We start from the raw sequence: 21023 nt of genomic DNA on the forward strand, positions 1-21023 counted from the left end.
AAACAAATTAAAAAAAAAGAGCCCAAATTTTCACACCAAACAAAATAAATCCACAACAAATAATTAAACAAATTTCATAACCCTATTTTCAAGTAAAATCAGAACCAAAACTCGTAAAATATATCATGTCAAACAAATCAACATAAAACCCGAGGATGGACAAGACCAGAAGCCATGAGAAGAAGATGAGAAAGATGTATGTGGTCCAAACACCAGGGTACACGAACCACTATGTGTTCTTGTTTAGATCTGGTTGTGGCACTGTTTGTACATATAATTTCACTATATACATTGTTTTTGTTATTGTCTTTTTTTTCCTTGATGAATCATAAACTCTTCCCACCATTAAAGATCAAATCGAGCTTCTTCACATAGAGACGAATTTATGTTGTTTATCGTGAATGTTTGTGGGTTTTAGGCATAAAAGATTAAAAGACCAACAGATTCATAATCATAAAATCTCGAACTTGTTCTTGCATTAACCAATAGATTCTTACAAGAATCAATATGAGAAGATAAGAGAAAAGAGAAAATCGCATGAAAAGTTTTGATCGACTTACTATGAGGAGGGGAGCAAATCGCCATTGCAATCGTCGGAGAGCTCGCCACGTAGTCGCCTAAGAGAGGAGATATTTTTGGCAAAGAGAATGATTGTTTTGAGGCCTCCAATCGAGGATTCTGTCGAGGGTTCCAAACGAGAGACTCTCTCTATTTATGTTTTGAGGTTTGGACATAAAAAAAAAACGAAAAAGGGTTTTTTCTCTTCAGGGTAATATTGGAACTGCACAATTAAAAATGACAGAAAAAATTGCTCTCCGCAAAAATGAAATTTAAAGCACCAATTTCAGTACTTCTCATAAAAGTACTGTTTTGACTCTTTTAAAAAAGTTATTTTTTCAAAGCATTGGACGTTCAAATGATAGAATAAGTGCTTCTGACTCCCCGCTAAAGCCAAAAGCACTTGGAGAGGTCAATCTAGACAAGCCCTTAGATACACCTCCAACTTTGGTGATTATTTGTTTATAAGGCCTGCTCCTTCAACATGTTGCCCCTCCTCAGTCCTCACCATCAATCATTTACCCCTTCCCCCTGCCCCCACCCCCCATACCTTACCCTCAGTACTCTTGCCTCCTTCTCTAAACTTTTGGATGATTTAACTACGCCTCAAAGTTTTGTGAATATTTAAGATGCTTTTATGTTTTCAGATTTATGGTATCCCCCATTGACCTTCTTGACCCTAACTCCCTTAATTTTTTAAATCATTTAGACACTCGTTAACATTTTGGTGAATACTATAGATTTATAGATTTTTAAACGATGATGTCCGATTGAACTATGCTATTCCTTCAATTTTTAGGGCTATTAAGCACCCCTCTACATTTTAGTGAACACTTGGGATACAACAAAATTGATGGCATATCTTTTTGACCTTGTTCTTCTTTTTAAGACTAGTATAAAAAATATCATAAATACCACATTTTTGACATCCTATAAAAATTCCTTAATTTTTCTATCTTTAATCAATCATCTTCAACCTCTATAGTAATATCATTTATTTAACCTCATCAATCATCTTCAACCTCTATAATAATATCATTTATTTAACCTCATCTTCATTCTATCGTTTTAAAACTCATTTTCCATTAAACTTAATATCTTATATACTCTACTTCAAAAGAGAAAAAGACTGTGTTCTTTAGGTTTAAAGGCTAAAGTAGGTTGATCTTAAAGTTGAAGGGTAAATTTTTTTACCTTAGGTGTGGAAGATGATTAATTTTGAGAAGATAAAGCAAAAGACTTTTGGTTTCAAGTTGAAGATGAGGGCAATGAAACAATTTTGTATTAATTTACTAGAGAAGACCATGGTCAATGGAACATATAGAAGTTTTGGTCAATATACAAATTTTCAAAAATCTACATTTTTTTTATTGATAAAAGGAAAGAGCAATACAACAAAGAAGTGGAAGGTCGAGGTGACCGATCTAGAAAAGAAGAACAACTAAGGAAAAAAAGACAAATGCACAATCATGACTATGGTTTCAGAACTCGGTTTGACGTCTGGTTTGTGGATGAGACCAAGTTGTCTTGATCGAGTCGACTTGTTTTGAATGAGGCAAATCTTTTAACTCCGTTTCAATGGTTGATTTACATATATTTTAATTAAAATAGAAATTATTATTTTTTAATAAAATAAGGCAGATTAGAAGACATTTAGTGATAAAGTCATTTTTATTTATATAATAAGTATTTAAATTCTTTAATAATAAATAATTTTAATCAAAATTTACAAAATCCCGGTTGATTTGGACAAGTGTTACTAATTCGGCCAAGATTTTCAAAATATCATCAGAGACATCTCATTTATCTCGTGAGATGATGTAAGTGTTGAGACACATTGTATTTCTGTATTGTTGGTGACGATATTTAAAACATGATCATGACCAAGCAACAACTTCATTTCAAGTGACAAGTTGGATGTTTTTATTTTATTTTATTATATAATAAACTAGTCTTTTATATTTTTAAAAGAATTAAAAAAAGCCCCCAAGCATTTGCCATAAATTTACCTTAAAAAGTTAAAAGAATACATGGAAATCAATTTTTTTTTCTAACCAATATGAAATTGACCATAATATTCATTTCCACATGTCATTATGTTAGGATTTCACGTATGAGCGGTCTATATTGGTGAGTTACATAATCCACATGCACGCAATGGTGCATTATGGGAGCGGATCATCTGTAGTGAGTTTTCCATGTAGTACCCTATAGTTGGATTAGACGATTGAAGGATAGCTACATCATATAACCACAAAATCTGTTTCATTAAAAAATTAGAGGTCATGGACCATCCATCTTCAAAGCCTTCATCTTACTGGAAGAATTCTAATATTTTAAAAAATAAAATAAAAATTAAATCTGATCTATACCATGATCCATACAAGGTTGAGTTTTTTTTTTTTTTTATATATTTTGTTTTCAAGATTTAAATCTCTACTAATTAAAAAAGACACTATAGGAAAGACGCATCACAAAGGATCCGTTCCGTGTATTACACACCGCTTCTTAGCCTGATTCTCGGGATTCATTCGAATATTCTTTTTAGTCCATTTTGTCTTTGAAAGATATAGACACAAATGCATATACAGATATAGACTTGGGTGGGTCTATTTGTACACACAGAAATGGCTCATTTTCACCCACTTGCTTGCTACACCCACCTTTACTTTAAAATATCTCCTTGTACACACCTAATAATCAATTTTAATCTCCATTTTTTTTATTGTCCATATTAAAAGGTCCAGAAGAATTTCTTTTTCTTTCTCTCTTTCTCATTTCTTCTTTGTATTTTGAAAGATTTCAATAAGGATTTTAAGTTTTGATCTCACTCATTTTTCTTACCCTAACACTTTCAATCAAATTGAAGTCGTTTACATGAAAAGTTTTGATTGATAGGTACCTATTGAATTGGTTTTGTAATGTTCAATATAAAATTTTATTCGGTAGATATTTATTGAATTTTTTAATAATGTTCGAGAGGCACCTATTGAATTTACTAAAATAAACTTGGTCTGAATCAATCAAATAAAATTATCTAAAAAACTTCGAGTTTTTTGATTTATACTCGTCAATTTAAGATTTTAATAGTGATTTTTCATTTTCTTTCATGATTAAATGTAAAATTCGAATAAATAAGATAACTTTAAAAAAAAATCTTAAAATCTAATCTCCGTTGATTTAACTTTTCATAAAACTTAGAAGGAAATAAATGTGAAAAAGAAGAAGAGGAAGAGGAAGGAAGGAAGAAGAAAAAAAAAATTGGGGTTTGAATTTTTGTTTGATGGGTGATGGTGAGTGCGATCACCCAAAACGAAAGGGTGAAATGGTAATTTTCCTTCTTTTAACAAACGTCACTTTAGTGGGTGCATTGAGCCCTTTCGGTGTGTGCAAATGGACCCACCTCATAGATTTAGATACTAGGGGACGACGAAGACGAAGGCGATTTTGGTGGGGAAAAAAATCAGAGATCTTCAGCTGCCATGGAAGAAAAGCTCTCGCGCTCTCACCTGAAACGCCCACTTATAGAGGATGAAGACTCCAGCAAACCTCCCATGTATCTATTCTCTTTTACTCTCTTAAACCCTAGCTTAATTCACTCGCATTTCAATTTCTAGGGTTTCTCGCAAAAAAGATTCCTAATTCGTGTTTGGGTTTTATTGTTAGTGTTTAGTTTAGTTAATCTCGATGGACTCGTGTGCACCTGAGTTCAAAATTGACTGTCATTTGGATTAAATTTCGTCCGCAAAACCAATTTCCGCAATTTGTATGCTTGAAGTTTGAATCTTGATTGTTTTTTTTTGGGGGGGAATTTTCAGGCAAAAGAGACCGAGATTTCCAAAAGGTAAGAAGGTAAAACCGGGAGATGAAGTAGTGGGTGTTAGCCGACCGAATGAAGGTCCGACCGAGTTGGCGAACCCTCACGTTGCAGCCAAGGAACGTGCAAAGCGGCGGAGTCAGATGACGGCTGAGCTCTTCAGTGAAGAAAGCAGAGGTATTCTGCACAACATTTCTGCTGCTGAAGTCAAATATGAGGTTTGCTTGTTTCCCCTCTTTTAAAGTTCTGTTTTGGTTTGGGTTTTAGTCCTAATTATATGAATTTGCATTTAGAATGCTAAAAATCACTATCAAGGAGCTGAAAAATGACTGAGAACTTCTAAAAGAGTGTTTCTTTGTCCAATTCGCACTGATTAATATTTATAAGTAATAATGGATAAATGGGTGAAAGTAATCATCATGAGTATCAATGGCTGCCAAGGCAGATTCAATGTAGTGGTGGAACATTCTATCTTTTTCAGGCTTAAGGTAAAGGGTTTGAGAGATAAAGGTTTTGTTTCCCAACTCCATGGATACGAAGTGTAAATTTTTTCAAGAGGAGAAGTTTGACTTCCGAGAGCTGATCCTTGCTTGGACTGATCTTTGACCCTAGCTCCAGTTGAAAGGATACGTAGGTTTTTCTTCCTTCTTCTAAATGGGATCCTCCTCACTGGAAAGTTCCCCTGTTGGGCTTGAGCAACCAGCTTGAGATCATCAATTTTAGCTTCGAGTTCAGGCCCTACAATCTGTCACCAGAATAGGAAGATAATAAAGGGATACCCCCAGTGAGATCCTCCAATTGCTTGGGGGTCGCACTCTGCCCCCCTTTGTGGACGAATTATTCCCCCGTTCAATCATTTTTCTCCCACACACCTTTGCCCTCTTTCACCGAATAGGAAAAAATCATCGTCCCTTAAAAATAGCTTTAAATGTATAAGAAAAGTAATTATTCTTATACAGAACTTGGGATATTAGCAGATTATATGTTGGGATATTTTATGAAGTACATCGTGCACATATAATCGCCTATTACAATGTGTTTTCCGAAATACAACCCATTTGGATGGTGACATGAATCTCCTGTAATGGCCCATCTTCAATCCTTTGTGTTCTCCTGAGTCCTGCCTTAGTCCATACCATTCCGTCCCTTGTCATGCTCTTCTAGAGCCTTCCACATGCATAAAATGTCCCATTGGTTTATGTCCAATCATCTCGATCAATTCATAGTCATTGTAATGATAATTAATTAATTTGATGCAAGTGTGGAAAGAATACATGGAAAAAAATCCAAAACTATTTATGTAAGAAGTGGGTTTCGAGCAAAGTTGCAATCACTAATGTATCAGTTGTAAGAATTGAAATATCCTGGCTAATAAACAAGCAAAAATCTAGGAGTTTAGGTAAAGATGGGTTTTGAAGTTTGAGGTACTACCATTTGCGAACTTCAACTTACCAAGGAACCACCCCCCAAGCAAATCTAGGAGTTGCTGGTACCTTCTATTCTTTGGGACCATTTACATTGGTTGTAGTTCTCCCCTTGAGTGGCCCTTTTTTTTACTTGCTTTTTGCAAAAGAAAGGGTATTACCAAATATCAATATTATAATGGTAATATTGTTAAAACGTGTTGTAATGAGGAATAAAACACATGGGAGGGAATATAGAATGGAAAAATCATAGTAGTGCTGTTCCAAGAAACTAATTTAATGACGTTTGACTGTTTAGCTAAACCAAGCACTTCTCTTCTTGCATCACTTTCTTGGAAGGAAGTCTTCAACTTTATTGATTGCCCTTTATATAGGTGGAAATTTAGTCACTATTTTTAAGTTGTGCAGCTTTAGTTTTTAAATGGAAGCAGAAATATGGAGGCTTTTGATTCAATTGATTTTACAGTGCGTAGTGATGTATGCCTCCCTCAGGGGCACTGAATTCTTTCCCACCCCACCTTATAAAGAAAGAAAAGGAACAAAGAAATCCCTTGACTTTCACTAGCTTTTGTATTTAGGGTTGATGGTTCATGGTCACCTCTTACCTAAATCTGGTGCCCCTTTTGCATATTGCTTCCATTGCGTTTTCCTTGAAATTTTACCATCCAAGGCTTTCCTTTGCCCCTTATGAAATTTATGGACAATTTGTCTAATTTTGTGCCCATATGCTCCAGAGTTTGTTTCCTGGGGTCTGCCGCTCTCAGTTGGAGGTTTGTAGTTTGCCCTCTCTTGGCACCCTATTTAGGACATGAATTGCTATCTCACCAATTAGCAATGGAGAATGGTTGTTGAATTTGCATCCTCTATTCTTCTGTTGTTCTTTTTCTAATATCTATCATTATGTTATCATTTCTTTTAGGGAAAATTATTAAAAAAAGATTACTTTTTTAATCAATTATCAAAAAAGGAATGAATTTTTAAAAATTACAAAAAACAATTTAACTCGCTGGACTGTCCAGCGTTTTTTGAATCACTGGATTGTCCAGAGTTTTGTCCTTTCCTAAGTTTGGCTTAACATGTAACAAACTATGTGCATTGTAGAAATACACTTTCCTTACTAACTCAGTAAGATTTGTCTTTGAACTCAAATGGATTATCAAATTGGCGATCCAATACAGAATTCCTCTAGATTTCATGGAAAAACTCAGTTCCAAAAAACAAATTCAAAAAAATAATATATTTTGGGCTTAATCCAAGGTTTTGAAATCGACGGTCATTGAACTTCAAATTTAACATTAAAATTTAATTGTAAAAAATAATCTTTTCTATGTTCATAGAATTTTGTCCTTTACATCCATGAGGCAGCGGATCATGTCTTTGGATGCCACAAATTGTAAGATTTAAAATCTTACTAAGTTAGTAAGACTAGCCTTACTCTTTTTAGTGCTCAAATGTTAAAGATGCCTAAAACGCTGGACAGTCCAGCGATTTGGAAAAAAACGTTGGATAGTCCAGTGCTTTGAAAAGAAAGCTGAATTGTTCAGTGTGTTAAATCGTTTTCGGTAATTTTTAAAAATTAATTTTTTTAAAATAAATAATTAAAAAATCAACTCTTTTTTAGCAATTTTCCCTTTTATCTGCCACTTCTAAAACCTTTTGTTTCCTTCTTCCCAAGCCGGTATCTGGAATTTTGTATTGCATTGCTTCTTCAGAGAAGTCTTCTCAGAGGATTTACGTTTGCCTCTCTACTTTGGTGCTTATGTAATTACATTTTTTTAGTTAACTTCGAATCTTTTTTTTTTTTTCTTTTTTCACTGGATTGGCAGCATTTTACAGTCAAAGATAATTATCAGTTTCAGCAGTAATTGGGAAAGGGATAGGCGATAATGAGGGATTGCTTTTGGCAGGATAATGGCAATTTTGTTGAAGATGGGATTCAAATGGAACCATTTAATCTGAATCAAGAGAGGGAAGAAGGCTATTTTGATGCAGATGGAAATTTTGTTGAATACGTCCATGAGAATGAAACTGAGGTACTTTCATTTAATTTATCAGTAAACTGAGGTACGTCCACAGGACAACACCTGTTTCTTATTTACTTATATATTGATGTAGGATGCATGGTTGGATAGCGTGGATGTTGATACAAATTTTGCTAAAAAAAGCTCTGATATAGCAAAAAATGAAGAGGATATCGATGACCTTTCTTCTGAAGACATTGGGAAGCTTAAACGGCGTATCACTAACCTGCTTGAGCCAGGAGAAACGGTAAATATTCAGTATGTTTCCCTATTCTGTTAAGAGTTTTTCTAGAAATATTCAGTATATTTATTTGCTAAAATCTTTTGTGATTATTTTATTTTGGTGTTTTTTATCAGAAGTGAACTTTTAAGGAAAAATCATGTTTTCTCCATTTCTGGTTATTCCCAATTCTCTGGAAGTCAAATTAATTGTTTGTGGAATTCAAATTATTCACAGATTGAAATGCAGCATCATGTCTTGTAGCTTAATCAAACTTTTTATATCTATACTAAAGCTCTAAAAGGTTTGTCAATGTCAAATCCATCAATACAGGTTGATCACTTGAGGAAAAATTGAAAATGGCATTTCTCTAGGGTTTTTTTTTTTTTGAAATTCTTTTTTTGGGCAAGTAAAATTCAATTAGAAAAAGAAAAAGTTGGAAAAACTCACTGAACACAGGGACAAGAAAAGTAAGAAGAGAAAGAAATGATAAAAAATAATTAGTTAGGACTTAGGAAGCTCACTAACCATACAAAAAGAATATACAAGCCCAACAAGACTAACAATGCCCTGTAATATTGTTGCACTTAAAGACAAATTTCTCATACCCGTGATCCCTAACTTTTTGCAGTTGGAAGACCAATGAAAAATTATTGCTTCAATTTATAGTGTGTTTGGAGCCAAAGTGACCCACCCAACCTTGTTCTGAAAAGTATGATTGCTCTCTTGCAAATCACCCGGCATTTAATAGAAGGGAGTACATCCTGGAGTAAGAGACCTTAGGAGCTGAAGTCATTGGAATATCATCATTGGAAGAGTTCGAATGCATTCTTAGGAGAAGGGCTGAAAGAAGGCTCACCACACTTAATTAGTGGAACTGAAATGAAGCAGCACGTGATCCATTGATTTCCTGTTGAACTGATTAAGGAGACTCATGCTTGGATGGTCTTCCTTGTGCTTATCAAATGGTCGGCCATAAAGGATTTGTTATTGATAGTTGTCCAAGTGAAGGCCACCCTGGATGGAATTGGGGAAACGCTACGCAGAGTAGTGAGGAAAAGAAGAATGACTGAGTTGATTATTCCTGTGGAGCACACTGAAAATTTGACAGTTGGATTTCACCTCCATATCTTTTTATTTTGAGGATAACAAATTTTGTTGAAGAAAATGGCAAATAACACAAAGTAGATGGAACAACATCTCACAAAACAATTACATATTAGAATCTTGCCGCTCCAATTAAAAACTAACTCTTCAAAGCAGAGGCCTTTTATTTCTCAATTGATTGAAGACCGATGACTTGAAGTGTGACTTTTACTTTCATAAATACCACTTTGTCGTTACCAATTCTACAGTTTTGCTCCTTCCATAAGAACTAATAGATTGCGAATCTGACCTTGAGTGTTAAAAGCATTAGCGCACCAATCCTTGATGCAGGATGATGAGGGGAGATAAGAAAATGAAATTTGATTTAAGCAAAATAGGTGGTTTAGGGAAATCTCGATTGAGAAATTGATAGAGAAAACAAATATTGTCTTGGACTCACTTCAAAATGGCCTCACACCACACCATTAATGGGAATATTAAAGGTTCAATCTCAATTTTATTCATAATTGAAGAAAATTACAACAAAAAGCAAGTATTTATAATGTTCTCTAAATCCTAAATCCAATCTCCACCATCCAACTAAAATAAAGAGATCCAATGGTTGTAAATAAACTTAAAACAACTTAAATAAAACAAAAGCAGAATATCATTTAATTCCGTAATTTTATTTGCCTTGAATTTTCAACCTATGAAAACTCATTAAAAAATTAATATAAAATTACCAAATTGCTTCTAAACAATTATACTAATATCATAGGCTAATAAAATATCAAAATAAGCTCAAAAAACATAAAATTAAAGTCCTAAAATAGAAACTAAATAAAAATTAAAATCTATTCTTTAATATTTGATGTCCCCATCAATTCTCCTCGATTGGGAAGATTTTGCTAATGGCAAAATAATGTTGTAGTAATTCTCATCATCAGTTGCGTTCCGCATTAAGTCTCATCTAAAATCATAAAGATCTCTTAGCTTATTTCATCTTTCCCAGAGGAAGGGTGGAGAGCATCCCACTCTGCTTTAGACAAAGGATCGCGAATGTAGTGGTTCTCAGCTTCTTTGTTGGCCTTGCATAACATGCACATATGTTCAGAATTTTCCAACCTTTGCCTCTAAGGTCACCCATTGTTAGGATTTTATCAAGAATTCTGTCCACTCAAGGAAAGCTATTTTGGATGGATTGATCGACTCCAAGTGTGGTTAACAGAGGAGGAGAAAAAGGAAGGGGGGGGGGGGTTGGCGTTGGACTACCGTCCATGGGAGGTAAAAGGCAGACATTGAAGTGATTGCTAGGGGCCCATATTCTAACATCTGCCACACCTTTTAAGTCAATGCCTTTATTTAAATCATGCATAATGGTTGCCACTATATCAATTTCCCAGTCATTGTCATTCCATAGGTTCCATGGCACATTATGCCTTTCGTGAGTTATCACCAAACCAAGTATCCTGTGGGAATCCCACCTCATTGCGGAAGTTAAATTTATTTTCTTTGTTCACAATTGCCAACTTTACTTCATTCAAACGTTGGTCAATATTTGCACAAAATGAGGCTATTTATTGATAGAGAAAAAACAAAATGTTACTCAGGAGAGACAGAATTTCAAATACATATGATATGTCAAAGTATATATTACCTCACAACACCAGCAAAACCAAGGTTAATGAAATCAATTATGAATTAAGGAACTCACACTATCAACAAATCCCTCCATTTTCATGTCCTTGAAATTTTTATCTATCTATGCTTATTCAATAATATAATCTCCAATAGACTTATTTAAGTCTGGATTGTCTCGGTACTTATCTTTCAAGATCCAATAATTGTGTCCTTTGCCAATAGCCCGTCACCAACTCAAGGCAAAACACAAGAATGTTTATAAATCAGTGACCACACTAGGAACTAGCATGACAACAGACCAAACATGTCTACCATGTCTCTTGAACACCAACCCAAATAACGAGAAGAAAGAACACCTTGAACATTTATGTCAAATTAGATTTTATGGAATTCAAATATGCACAAATTGAGAATTGGTCCAAATTTTTTTCTGTTAGCAGGAGTTGTCTTGATTACATGTTGGGAAGGATGGACTTTGTGAGGAAATTGCATGGGTGGATTAAAACTTGCATCTAGACAAACTGATATTGTTTTTTCTTGCAGGTCTTACAAGCTTTGAGAAGGTTGAAGGGGAATTCAAATGACAAGAAGGAGAAGATGTCAGAAGAAACAAAGCTTATGTTTGACCAGCTCACAGAAGACTCTATGAAACTGATGGAGAATGGTGATTACAGTTAAGTGTGTTTACTGACAGAACCATAAAGCTAAAAGCATTGTATTTTAGCTCTTCTTTTGAGGAAGCTGTATACTATTCATTAACAGTCCATGTTCTATTTGAGTAGATATTCAAACCATGATTTTTGGTTTTATAACGTTGTTTCTTTTGTCCAATTTTCCCTTTGTAGATGTCTACCATGATAAACGGGAGGTGTTCGAGAGTGAGGCGGGTCAGTATAATGTTTGGTTCCTTTTTATTTTTTTATTTTTATAAGTATGTTTGATTTTAAATTCGCTTCTTTGCCTTACTGACAGGGCAATCTTCTGGGACCTTGAAAGTTTTAAGTTCTTTTTAATTATCAAAATAAACATGTATGAGCTGATACACATTTCTCAGCCCCATAAACATTTATCATTTACATAAATTGTAGATAGCCCTTATAAATTTATAGAAACTGTACTCCTAAACCAACAAGGAAAACCTAATTCATCAATCTTCTTCATAGCTTGCTCATGGTCTTCAACAGATGTATTTGGGAAAGGGCTAATATAACAGTAGATGTTACCCATAAAAGTGTAACATTTGATGTTCCATTGAAACCTCATTTGTGTTGCAAAGCATACATTTGGTTGGAGTTACGCATTCCTCTTATTTCTTAAGTGGTCTACCTTTAAAACTTTGTTGAGTATGGCAGTCCACTTGAAAAAAGAAACATTTGTGGGAATGAGCTGTTTCCACATGACTTTAGTTGGAAAATTAGTGGGTATCTCATTGCCATTTGTCCCTTCTCGCCAAAGAAAATTCCCAATGAAATGCTCAAACTGAGAGACAACCAAATGATGTCCATTTCAACATGTTCTGATTTTCCTCTCCTAATGCAATATCTTCTTTAGACAATCTGTCCAACAAAGCAGCTATAATTTTGATTTCCCGATAATTTGCATCCTTCTTGAGAAATAAATTCCAATAGATCTCATCCCCGTAACTATTGAGAGGCTTCCCCCCCTCCTCCCTCCACGGTAATATATCCATTAAAACTTTTGTTCACAAGTGCATTTTTCTTACCAGTGAAATCATGAATGGAAATTAAAGCGTCATTTCATGTGGCAGTCTTTGTTCGAACCATACAAAATCCCAAACTTAGTATTGTTGTCTTTGGCATAATAGTAGACCCATTTTGGAAAAAGAATAGGTAGAATTACAAAAAAATCATAAGTAGACCCATGTATCCGCTTATAGAGTCCTGGCTAGAGTGTCAATGAAGCCTCAAGCCTTGAATGGATGAGGTGTAAGGCTCTTAAAATCAATCTAGAGTTGTGCCTCAAGGACAAGGCCCAAATTCTCATCTCAAGGTGTAAGCCGTGTGCATTTTGTGGCTGGATTTTTAAAACATTTTCCATAATAGGATTTGTGATTCCTTTTAGTTCTATGCTCCATTGATATTCATTTCAGATTTTCTAAAAATACCCCTTCAGCCATTCTTTAATTTCCTTGTCCCTTATCAAGGTTCATTGGTTTTTTCTCTTATTGCATTTAGTATTTTTATTCTCCCTAGTTTTTATTCTTTCATCTTTTGGTGATTCGTATGTATCTTTCTCATCCTCTCTTGTACCAAAGTCTTTAATTATCTAGTTGCTTACCAAGATGCTTTGGTTTTTGTTCTAAAGGCATTTAATTTGATCTCTTACTAGTTTTTTCCTCTCATCCTTGTAATGTTGTAGATATCTTGCTCATACTCTCTTGTACGTAACTTAGTGTATAAATCATCACAAGTCCTATATCATGCCTCTTTACTTCATTTGCTTTCTTTTAAACACTTCCATATTTTCACGGGAAAACGATTTCACATGGAAAATGCTATTTTTAGGTGTGGTATTCATTTTCCCCTCCAAAATGATTTTCCACCCTGCACAAGAAAAGTTTTCCCACCCCCACCAGACCGACCTGGAAAATGATTTCCCACCTCCTAATATCATTTTGTCTTGATTACCACCAAATCCCAACTCCAATCCCCCCGAATCAATTCTATCAAATGCCATGACTTCCATCAGAATATGCGCTTCAAAAGGCAGACTTCGTATTCAACAAAGCTATATAAATATTACATACTGAACATTAAAAGAACATGAGATCTTACTCTAACAATGATGTAGGTGTGTCATGGTGCTGCATCTTTTTCTTTGGATTGGTTGCCTCAGATGCATGGATGATACATGTTGTCTGTGACAGTTTTTCTTGAAATGGTGTTTCTGTTGTTGACCACTGTATTTTCATTAGGTAGGTCACCTTGGTCATTGTCTTCCGGTTGGTCCTTTTAAAAATTACTGTTTTGAAAGTGGAACCAAAGGGTGACTGCCAAATGGGCCATTTAGTGGTTTGAAAATGGAATGAAAGGGTGACTACTAAATTGGGCTACTGTAGGTTGTCTATGTGGTTGCAGTGTGCTATTTGGTTTGTTTTATGCATGCCCTGGTTGGAAGACATCATTTGATATCACTGAACTATTTAGGGCTCTTCTTTTTTAATCGCCCGTGAACATCTTGTAATACTTCTCTGTGTGGTTTTGTTACATTTAGATAGAATTAAATGGAAAAACATTACTTGTGCAGCGCACCCTATCTATCTATCTATCTATATATCTATCTATCTATATATATATATATATAGAAAGTGCAACGGCTAGGGTCCACAATTTTTAGGAGTATTGATGGATTATTTCGAATGCATTGATGAATCTATCCACAGGTACTCTTATATATATATTTTTAAAGTTGTCTAATGTGGATTTTGGTCAATAATACTCACCCTTCTGTCATTAGAATAGTATAGATTTCGAATGCATTGATGGATCTATCAAAGGGTAATTCTGAAATTTAAAAAATTATTTAATATGGATTTTGGTCAACAATACTCATCCTTCTATCATAATAGTATAGATGGATGGATTTATGTATTATGTATGCTGCATGTATATATGTGTAAATGTGGGTGGTGTGAGTGGGCTGCTTTTGTGTTTTTTGGGGGTTCCTGTTGGACATTCATTAGAAGGTTATTTAATATGCTGATCTATTCTTTGTTGCCTTTCAGAAGGATACGAGATGTTAGCTCGTGCAAAGGAGGGTGAATTTAGAAGTGTGGGCAATGGTGTTTCTGATATCAATGCAGGGAAGGATGCCTTCTCCAATGAAGTATACCCTGGAGTAGCCTCCTCATCACTCCCTGGCCCGGACAGGGGTCCTTCAGGCTCGAATATATCTACCGCCCAAGTCTCATCTAGTAATGCTGCTGATACATTTGATATGTTTGCAGAAGATGATGAAAACCCTACTTTGAAACCATCCTTTGATAATAATGGTTTGGGTTCTGGTTCTAGTGCTGAACCTGACTCTCGACCTTCAACAGAAAGCTTAAACATAAATTCAGAAGGTAACTTCCCTTGCTAATGGGCCTAGATATTTTGCTGCAACTCAAGTTACCTTCGAAGTAACATTTGTGTGCTGAATAAATTCTTATTTATTGTACCTTGTGTTTACTGAATTTGCAGGTGTAGACTTGCAAACTGATTATGTATTCGATGAGTCATCTGGGTAAGCACTCTCTTTGGTCAGCCTACACATGATTCTCTCTCTCTCTTACAGTTTGTGATATAATTGTTAGTGGTAATATATTCTCTCAAATAAGTAAAATAAGTGATCCATTTTTTGTTTAAAGAATTAAGGATAGTTCACATTGTGTTTGGTCAGTTTTACTTATCCTTTATGCTTGGACCATGATACAATGGAAACAATGGTTGATTCTTTCTTTTGTATGAACAACAAACCATGAGCCTCTTTATTGAGTGGTTGTGGATTCTACAATTCACACTCTGCTTACCTCTTTTAGGTGAATATAAGATTTATTAAGAAAGGCACTGAAAAGAAAGGGAATCGAGGAGACCTACCATTAAGAAAGAGAGAGATGATGATGAAGAAAGAAAGTGCTGAGAAACACAACAGTTCCAACCCCACTATTCTCTCTCATTACAAATGCAATCTATCTAGACAACAAAGTCCTCAAAGAGGGACCCCTTTGAATTCCTTGAAGGCTTTGCACCATAAGTACAATCTGTACAAAAACCCTAGAATTTTGATGATGGGTTCTTGGATCAAATCCTCCTTATCATTGTAAACCTAGCATTGATATAACAGTATTCAAAATTTTATCCAATGCAGCCTAGAAAACACCATCTCGACTCCGATCCCACTCCGGATGTCTTCAACTAAAGAACAGAGAAAAAGATGAGAAATTAGCAAGGCTAGTACTGGATTAAACTTCCCCATTATTAAATTTCTCTAGAATCCAGAGTCTCAAGAACTATAACCCATCGACTGAATTGTGAAATACTGCTCTGGAAGATTCTTCTTGGAAGACATGGAATAAAGATTGAAAAACGCTTTTTCTCAGAAAGGTTCTGCAGCAACGATCCGTCCTAGAATCAAACTCTTCGTGCTTACTTAAGCAACCCAAAAGAGTGTATAGCTTGTGACTCAAGTGTTGTTTCAGCTTGGATTGTGGGATCCGCTGTATTGGAACTCACAAGATCAATTGCGAACAAAGTCCATTTTTATATTCTTTTGAAAAAAACAAAGTTATAAATAGGTCTCTAAACAGTCTCTAACAAAGATCTACCTCAATCTTCTTAGATATGACTGACGAACTTTCTAGTTTCCATGAACCCAGTACCCCAACTTAAGTGAAGAGGGAGAATCTTCCAAGGATGTTTCCATCACAACTAATGGCTCTCTTGAGCAAGAACTTAAAATAGCCCCAATGTTACTTAGTAAAACACATTTGATGCCAAACAATGAAATAGATCAGCTCCATACCTCCCAAATGAACTCATAATTAATGCATAAATAGGTGATTTACTCCCTCTTCATGCGCTTTTCATATAAAACCTATTTGGTATCACAATCTTGTGAGTGATAAGGTGATCAATGTTATATATGTTGTCATTTCTCTTTGTATGAGGTATTCTTGTGAAAATAAATAGTTAGCAATACATGACATATTTTGTTATTGTCTTGTTTTCATGGTCATATGAAGCGTGAACCGTCTGAATTGATAGTGATTACATTCCTCGGGGTGTTTTAGAATCACACATATTCTAACATTGGGCCTAAATGGGGATTTTCAGAATTGTTATACATTTGTGCTTCCTACACCTGTTGCATGCTTTCGTAGAATTTGATTTGTCTTTCAGTTAAATTCTCACTATATTGTTTTTCCCTTTCAGTTACTACTATAGCAGTCGCTTGGGCTACTATTACGACCCTACATCGGGATTGTATTGCAGTGCAAGTTCAGGAATATGGTAATAATCTTAATGCATCTTTCCTCACTGTCTTATTCTATTTGATTCTGATCAATTACCTTTATTTGATTAAATAGATACGTCTTTTGTGAAGTTATGTAGGGTTTCGCATTGCATTATAAAATTACCTCGGTTTAATTTGTTCTGTTTTTATAGTCATCTCTTTATTGAAGATATGTTATGAGCCTTAAGGAATTACCTATATATAATTTGCCACAAATAGTTGTGAAACACACAATTGAATGTAGTCGTGACCTAAAGAAGTGCCACTTAGTTAAGTGGTAAGACGTCTGGAGGGTTGTTCTCACGTCCTAGGTTCAAACCTTCTTGAACCCATACTTCTTATGCTAACCATTAACCATATTACCTGTCCTAACCAAGCATTTACTATAAAAAAATAAAAAAATAAAAAATTGTAGTGGTGACCTTGGTGTTAGGGATAATAACTCATGGTCGGTTGAGAGAAATTGACTTTATATAATCTGAAGTCTTGCTTTCATCTTGCAATCCTTTTAAAAGTCAATTGAGTCTGTTAAAACTCTTTTAGACTCTTCTGAATTTAAGTACTTTACCATTGAAAATGGGATAATAATGGTTTGTAATGCCGTTTACAAACATGTGGCATAAGTAATTACTCTTTCGTACTTTCATTTTTAGGGTGGGAGTTGAAAGAAATTTTGTACTAGTCGAAATCAGAAATATGGTGTGCAAGTCTATGGAGACATTGTACATGTATGGAAAACTGTTGAAACATTACGGAAATCTTAAAAGAACTTATTTAATATGCATTCATACAGTGAAAATACATTCTTAACTTATTATATTTATTTTTGACCTTATTGGAGAACTTTGTGTTATATTCACTTCTTCTAGCCATGCGCTCCCTTTTTTTTTGTTTTTGGTGGGTGTGGGGTGGGGTGGGGGCGGGAGTGAATTGAGGCCCCCTCAAGTTGCAACCATCTGACACAAGTTTTTTTTTTTTTAGGTACTCATTCAATGAGCAGACAGGCACATATGAAGAAATCCATGGTGAGGAGGCTGCCCATCCAGCTACCTAAGATAAGAGAAATTTGATTTCGCTACTCCACTTTAGTCCCTGTACAGAGGAAGAGAGTCAATTTTAACGTTGTAAATCTGATTATTATAGCTCTTAAACCTGGATTATGCCTCCCAAAATTTTCACCTACCTGTTAAAACTTTTTCTATTTGTGGATCACTTAGGGATCTGAAACTGAAATTACAATCTTTTTTTGTTTTTGGGTTTGCTCTATGTATTGTAGATTACCCCCAAAACAAATGTTAATCTTGATTTTTTTTTTCTTAATTTCTGGTTAGGGCTGCTAGATATGTCTATACCCCAAGTATCATGAGCTGACCCAAAACAAAAACTCCTCAACTCAAATCCAACTGATTGGCTTGTTTTATTAGATGCTTGGGTACACCAGTAATTATGTCAGTTATCCGAAAGAGTTGCAACGACCAACTTTGTTTCAAGTCTTTTAATGGCAGAGAGACTGCGAACAGAGGTATCCTTCATCTAAATTTCTCTCCTACAGTTGAGCTACTTCTGTCAGTGACTTCCATCTTATTCAACTTCGAAGCGTATTCTGCCTTGCTGTGGGCCCCGCCATGCCAGTTACTCTTAAATGACCAAAATAAAAATCACTTTGTTAAATTATAAAGATCCAAATACTTCCATTTGCAATTGTTCAGTAGGTCATGGTTTCTAAGGGTTTATAAAAATATTTGAAGGATCATTATAGAAATGTTTACATAGCATATAAATATTTTATGGACTTAGGATGTGTGTGATTGCTTTCGTTGTTAGAGAAAAAATTAACTAATTTTTCATTTTTTCAATGACAGTAGTTTAAGTTAAAAAAGAATAAAATGATTTATTTTTACCTCTTTTACGAATTTTTATAAAACTAGAAATTCCTGTATAATTTTTCAAACAGATGATTTGTCCATTAACTTTGTTTCAATGATTTTAACCCAAAAGAATCATTCTTGATTGATTTTCATAAAAAAATTAAGGGAAAAAAAATGAAAAAATCTTAATTTTTTACCTACATCTTCAAAATGTTTGTAAAATTCCCTTAAAATCTTGAAAATGATTTCTTCTTCTCTCTTAAATCCTTTATAATGAAATGGAGTCTCTCCTAATATATATATATATATAGATATGGGTCCCGTTCAGTAACAAATATTTTTGGCAAAATATTTTTCAAAACATGGTTAGAGGTTTTGGAATGGGCTGATTTTTGGTGAGGATGATCTCTACGGTGAGGAGATCATCATCACCAAAAATCAGCCCATTCCAAAACCTCTAACCCATGTTTTGAAAAATGTTTTCCCAAAAAGCCATTGAATGCTACCCACATATATATATATTTTATATATATGAAAATGATGAATTCCAATGGTTTGGACATTTAACGTGGGAGATGTTAAAAAAAACAAAAATTTACTAAATAAACCATTAAGAGACTGTTCAAAAACTTATGGACTATTTAAAAAAAAAAAAAATTCCCTCAACCAACCTCCTCTAATTAATTTGTCCAATAAAGTTGGTAGTTGGGATTGTGGTACACTGTCCCAGAAATCTTTCTGGCTCGTGGTATTCATTGTTGTTACATGCAGTCAGACATTTTTTTTAAATTCAGTTGCGTACAATAGAGTGAAAGTATGTTCAACACAGCAGTAACCTTTGGGTGTATTGGTTCAGCAGAGGTCTAAGATTTTAGACAAAACCCTACAACTTTGAGATACCCCTATGCCAACTTTTGTGATAACTTTGTCACAATCATAGTAAAGCTTCTTCTCATAATCACAAAATTCTTCGAATACGAGATTAGCTGATTAAATCTACAGATCAAGAAACGATCTGACAAAATGCAATGTTAAGGTCCTTGTGATATTACATTGCATTTATTATGTAGTATCAATTGAAAATTCACTGATGTGTCATGCACAAGTAACTATAGAATTTTTCACCCGAGATATGTAATTGTACCTTGGGATACACAACTGCAGATGGCTGGTAGTTGTGTATCCCAAGGGACAGAATCTAGTCCCCCTGTCAGGTTGAGTTTCAAAATCAGCACTCTTTAAATGATACAATGATGGTTTTGGCAGACTTAAGAGTCGACTCCAATGAGTCAAAGAAAAATATATTAAACTTATGAATATTGGAAAAATGGTTTTTAACATTTAATTTTTTTTTGCTTGCTCTCCACAGAAACACTATATAGAGCCAAATAATTTGGTCTGGAACGATCATTTTTAGCTTACTAGACCAAGTTGATCGGTTGACTCAATTGTTTGTTGAGTTGATTTCATTTGGGTTCGAGACACCTCAAAATCCAATCGGGTGGATTTGATTAGTTTTCATACAATTGATGTAAAAGATCATAGTAGAAGGGTACACAGAGGCCTTGGAGTAGATCAATCAAAAGAAGAGCAAAAGAAAGGGTACACGTGTCTCATAACTTCCGGAGACAATAACTTTGCGACTGTAGATTAGAATCGCTATTATTTTATATACACGGATGACTATCGATGAGCATTAAGTATTAATCAATCATCTAAAGATCATTGACTCCAAATTAAAGTCGTGAAATTCAATCGCTTAAGGGGTAAAATTGATCTTTTTTTTTGTAAAATTTTTCTTTTTAGCAAATTTCCATTGTATTGTTTTTTGTGAGTTTAGTTATTCCATATTTAGTAGTAAGTTTAAGCATAATGTTTAAGTCAAATTAGTAATTTTTAGTATTTTTGTGAAGACTTTGGGTAGATTTGGAATTTTGACTTGACAAATGTAATATTTTAGAAGGCACTTTTGATAATATTTCGTTCTTAGTAAATTTTCTTGTTGTTTTCCAATGTCTCTATATTCTGTGTGAATCAACATACTTTTTGTAGATACCCCAATTTGAACGGGTTCCCACTCGAAAGGACCTAAAAAAAAAAAATCAGTTTTCTTGCAAAACTCGTTAACGGGCCTAAAAAGCCCAAATCTTTGAAATTTGACTTTGCGATCAAACATAAAGGTCCTAAAACCCCTAAGAGTCTCATGGACCCACAATAAGGCCTCACAAGTCCCTCACCTCCTCAATATCTTACCACTCCAATTCCAAATTCGAAAACGTCTTAAGCCCACCCATCGATCTTCAAACAACCATTTTAGTATCACCACTAGCCAATACCTTAATCTAACCTAACCCTAATCCCATACAACCCAAC

General features: G+C 34.6%; 1 protein-coding gene across 2 annotated transcripts; it reads left to right on the forward strand.

Moving 5' to 3' along the window:
- Positions 1 to 3955: 3955 nt before the first annotated feature.
- LOC147409558 (CD2-binding protein-like protein) lies at positions 3956 to 18035 on the forward strand. Of its 2 annotated transcripts, XM_086430210.1 has the most exons (10): positions 3956 to 4114; positions 4377 to 4593; positions 7707 to 7832; positions 7915 to 8067; positions 11311 to 11440; positions 11613 to 11654; positions 14513 to 14851; positions 14970 to 15012; positions 16701 to 16778; positions 17764 to 18035. In XM_086430210.1, the coding sequence occupies exons 1-10, from the start codon at positions 4041 to 4043 to the stop codon at positions 17834 to 17836; spliced, it is 1275 nt and encodes a 424-aa protein (XP_086286336.1). In that variant the 5' UTR covers positions 3956 to 4040; the 3' UTR covers positions 17837 to 18035. The 2 variants fall into 2 exon arrangements, with proteins under 2 accessions (XP_086286336.1, XP_086286345.1); XM_086430219.1 differs by lacking the exon at positions 3956 to 4114 and having other exon boundaries at positions 4453 to 4593; positions 7626 to 7832.
- The last annotated feature ends 2988 nt before the right edge of the window (positions 18036 to 21023 follow it).

The sequence above is a fragment of the Akebia trifoliata genome, chromosome 2 (assembly GCF_017979445.1).
Source record: "Akebia trifoliata isolate Shusen 1 chromosome 2, ASM1797944v1, whole genome shotgun sequence".
Lineage (NCBI taxonomy): Eukaryota > Viridiplantae > Streptophyta > Magnoliopsida > Ranunculales > Lardizabalaceae > Akebia > Akebia trifoliata.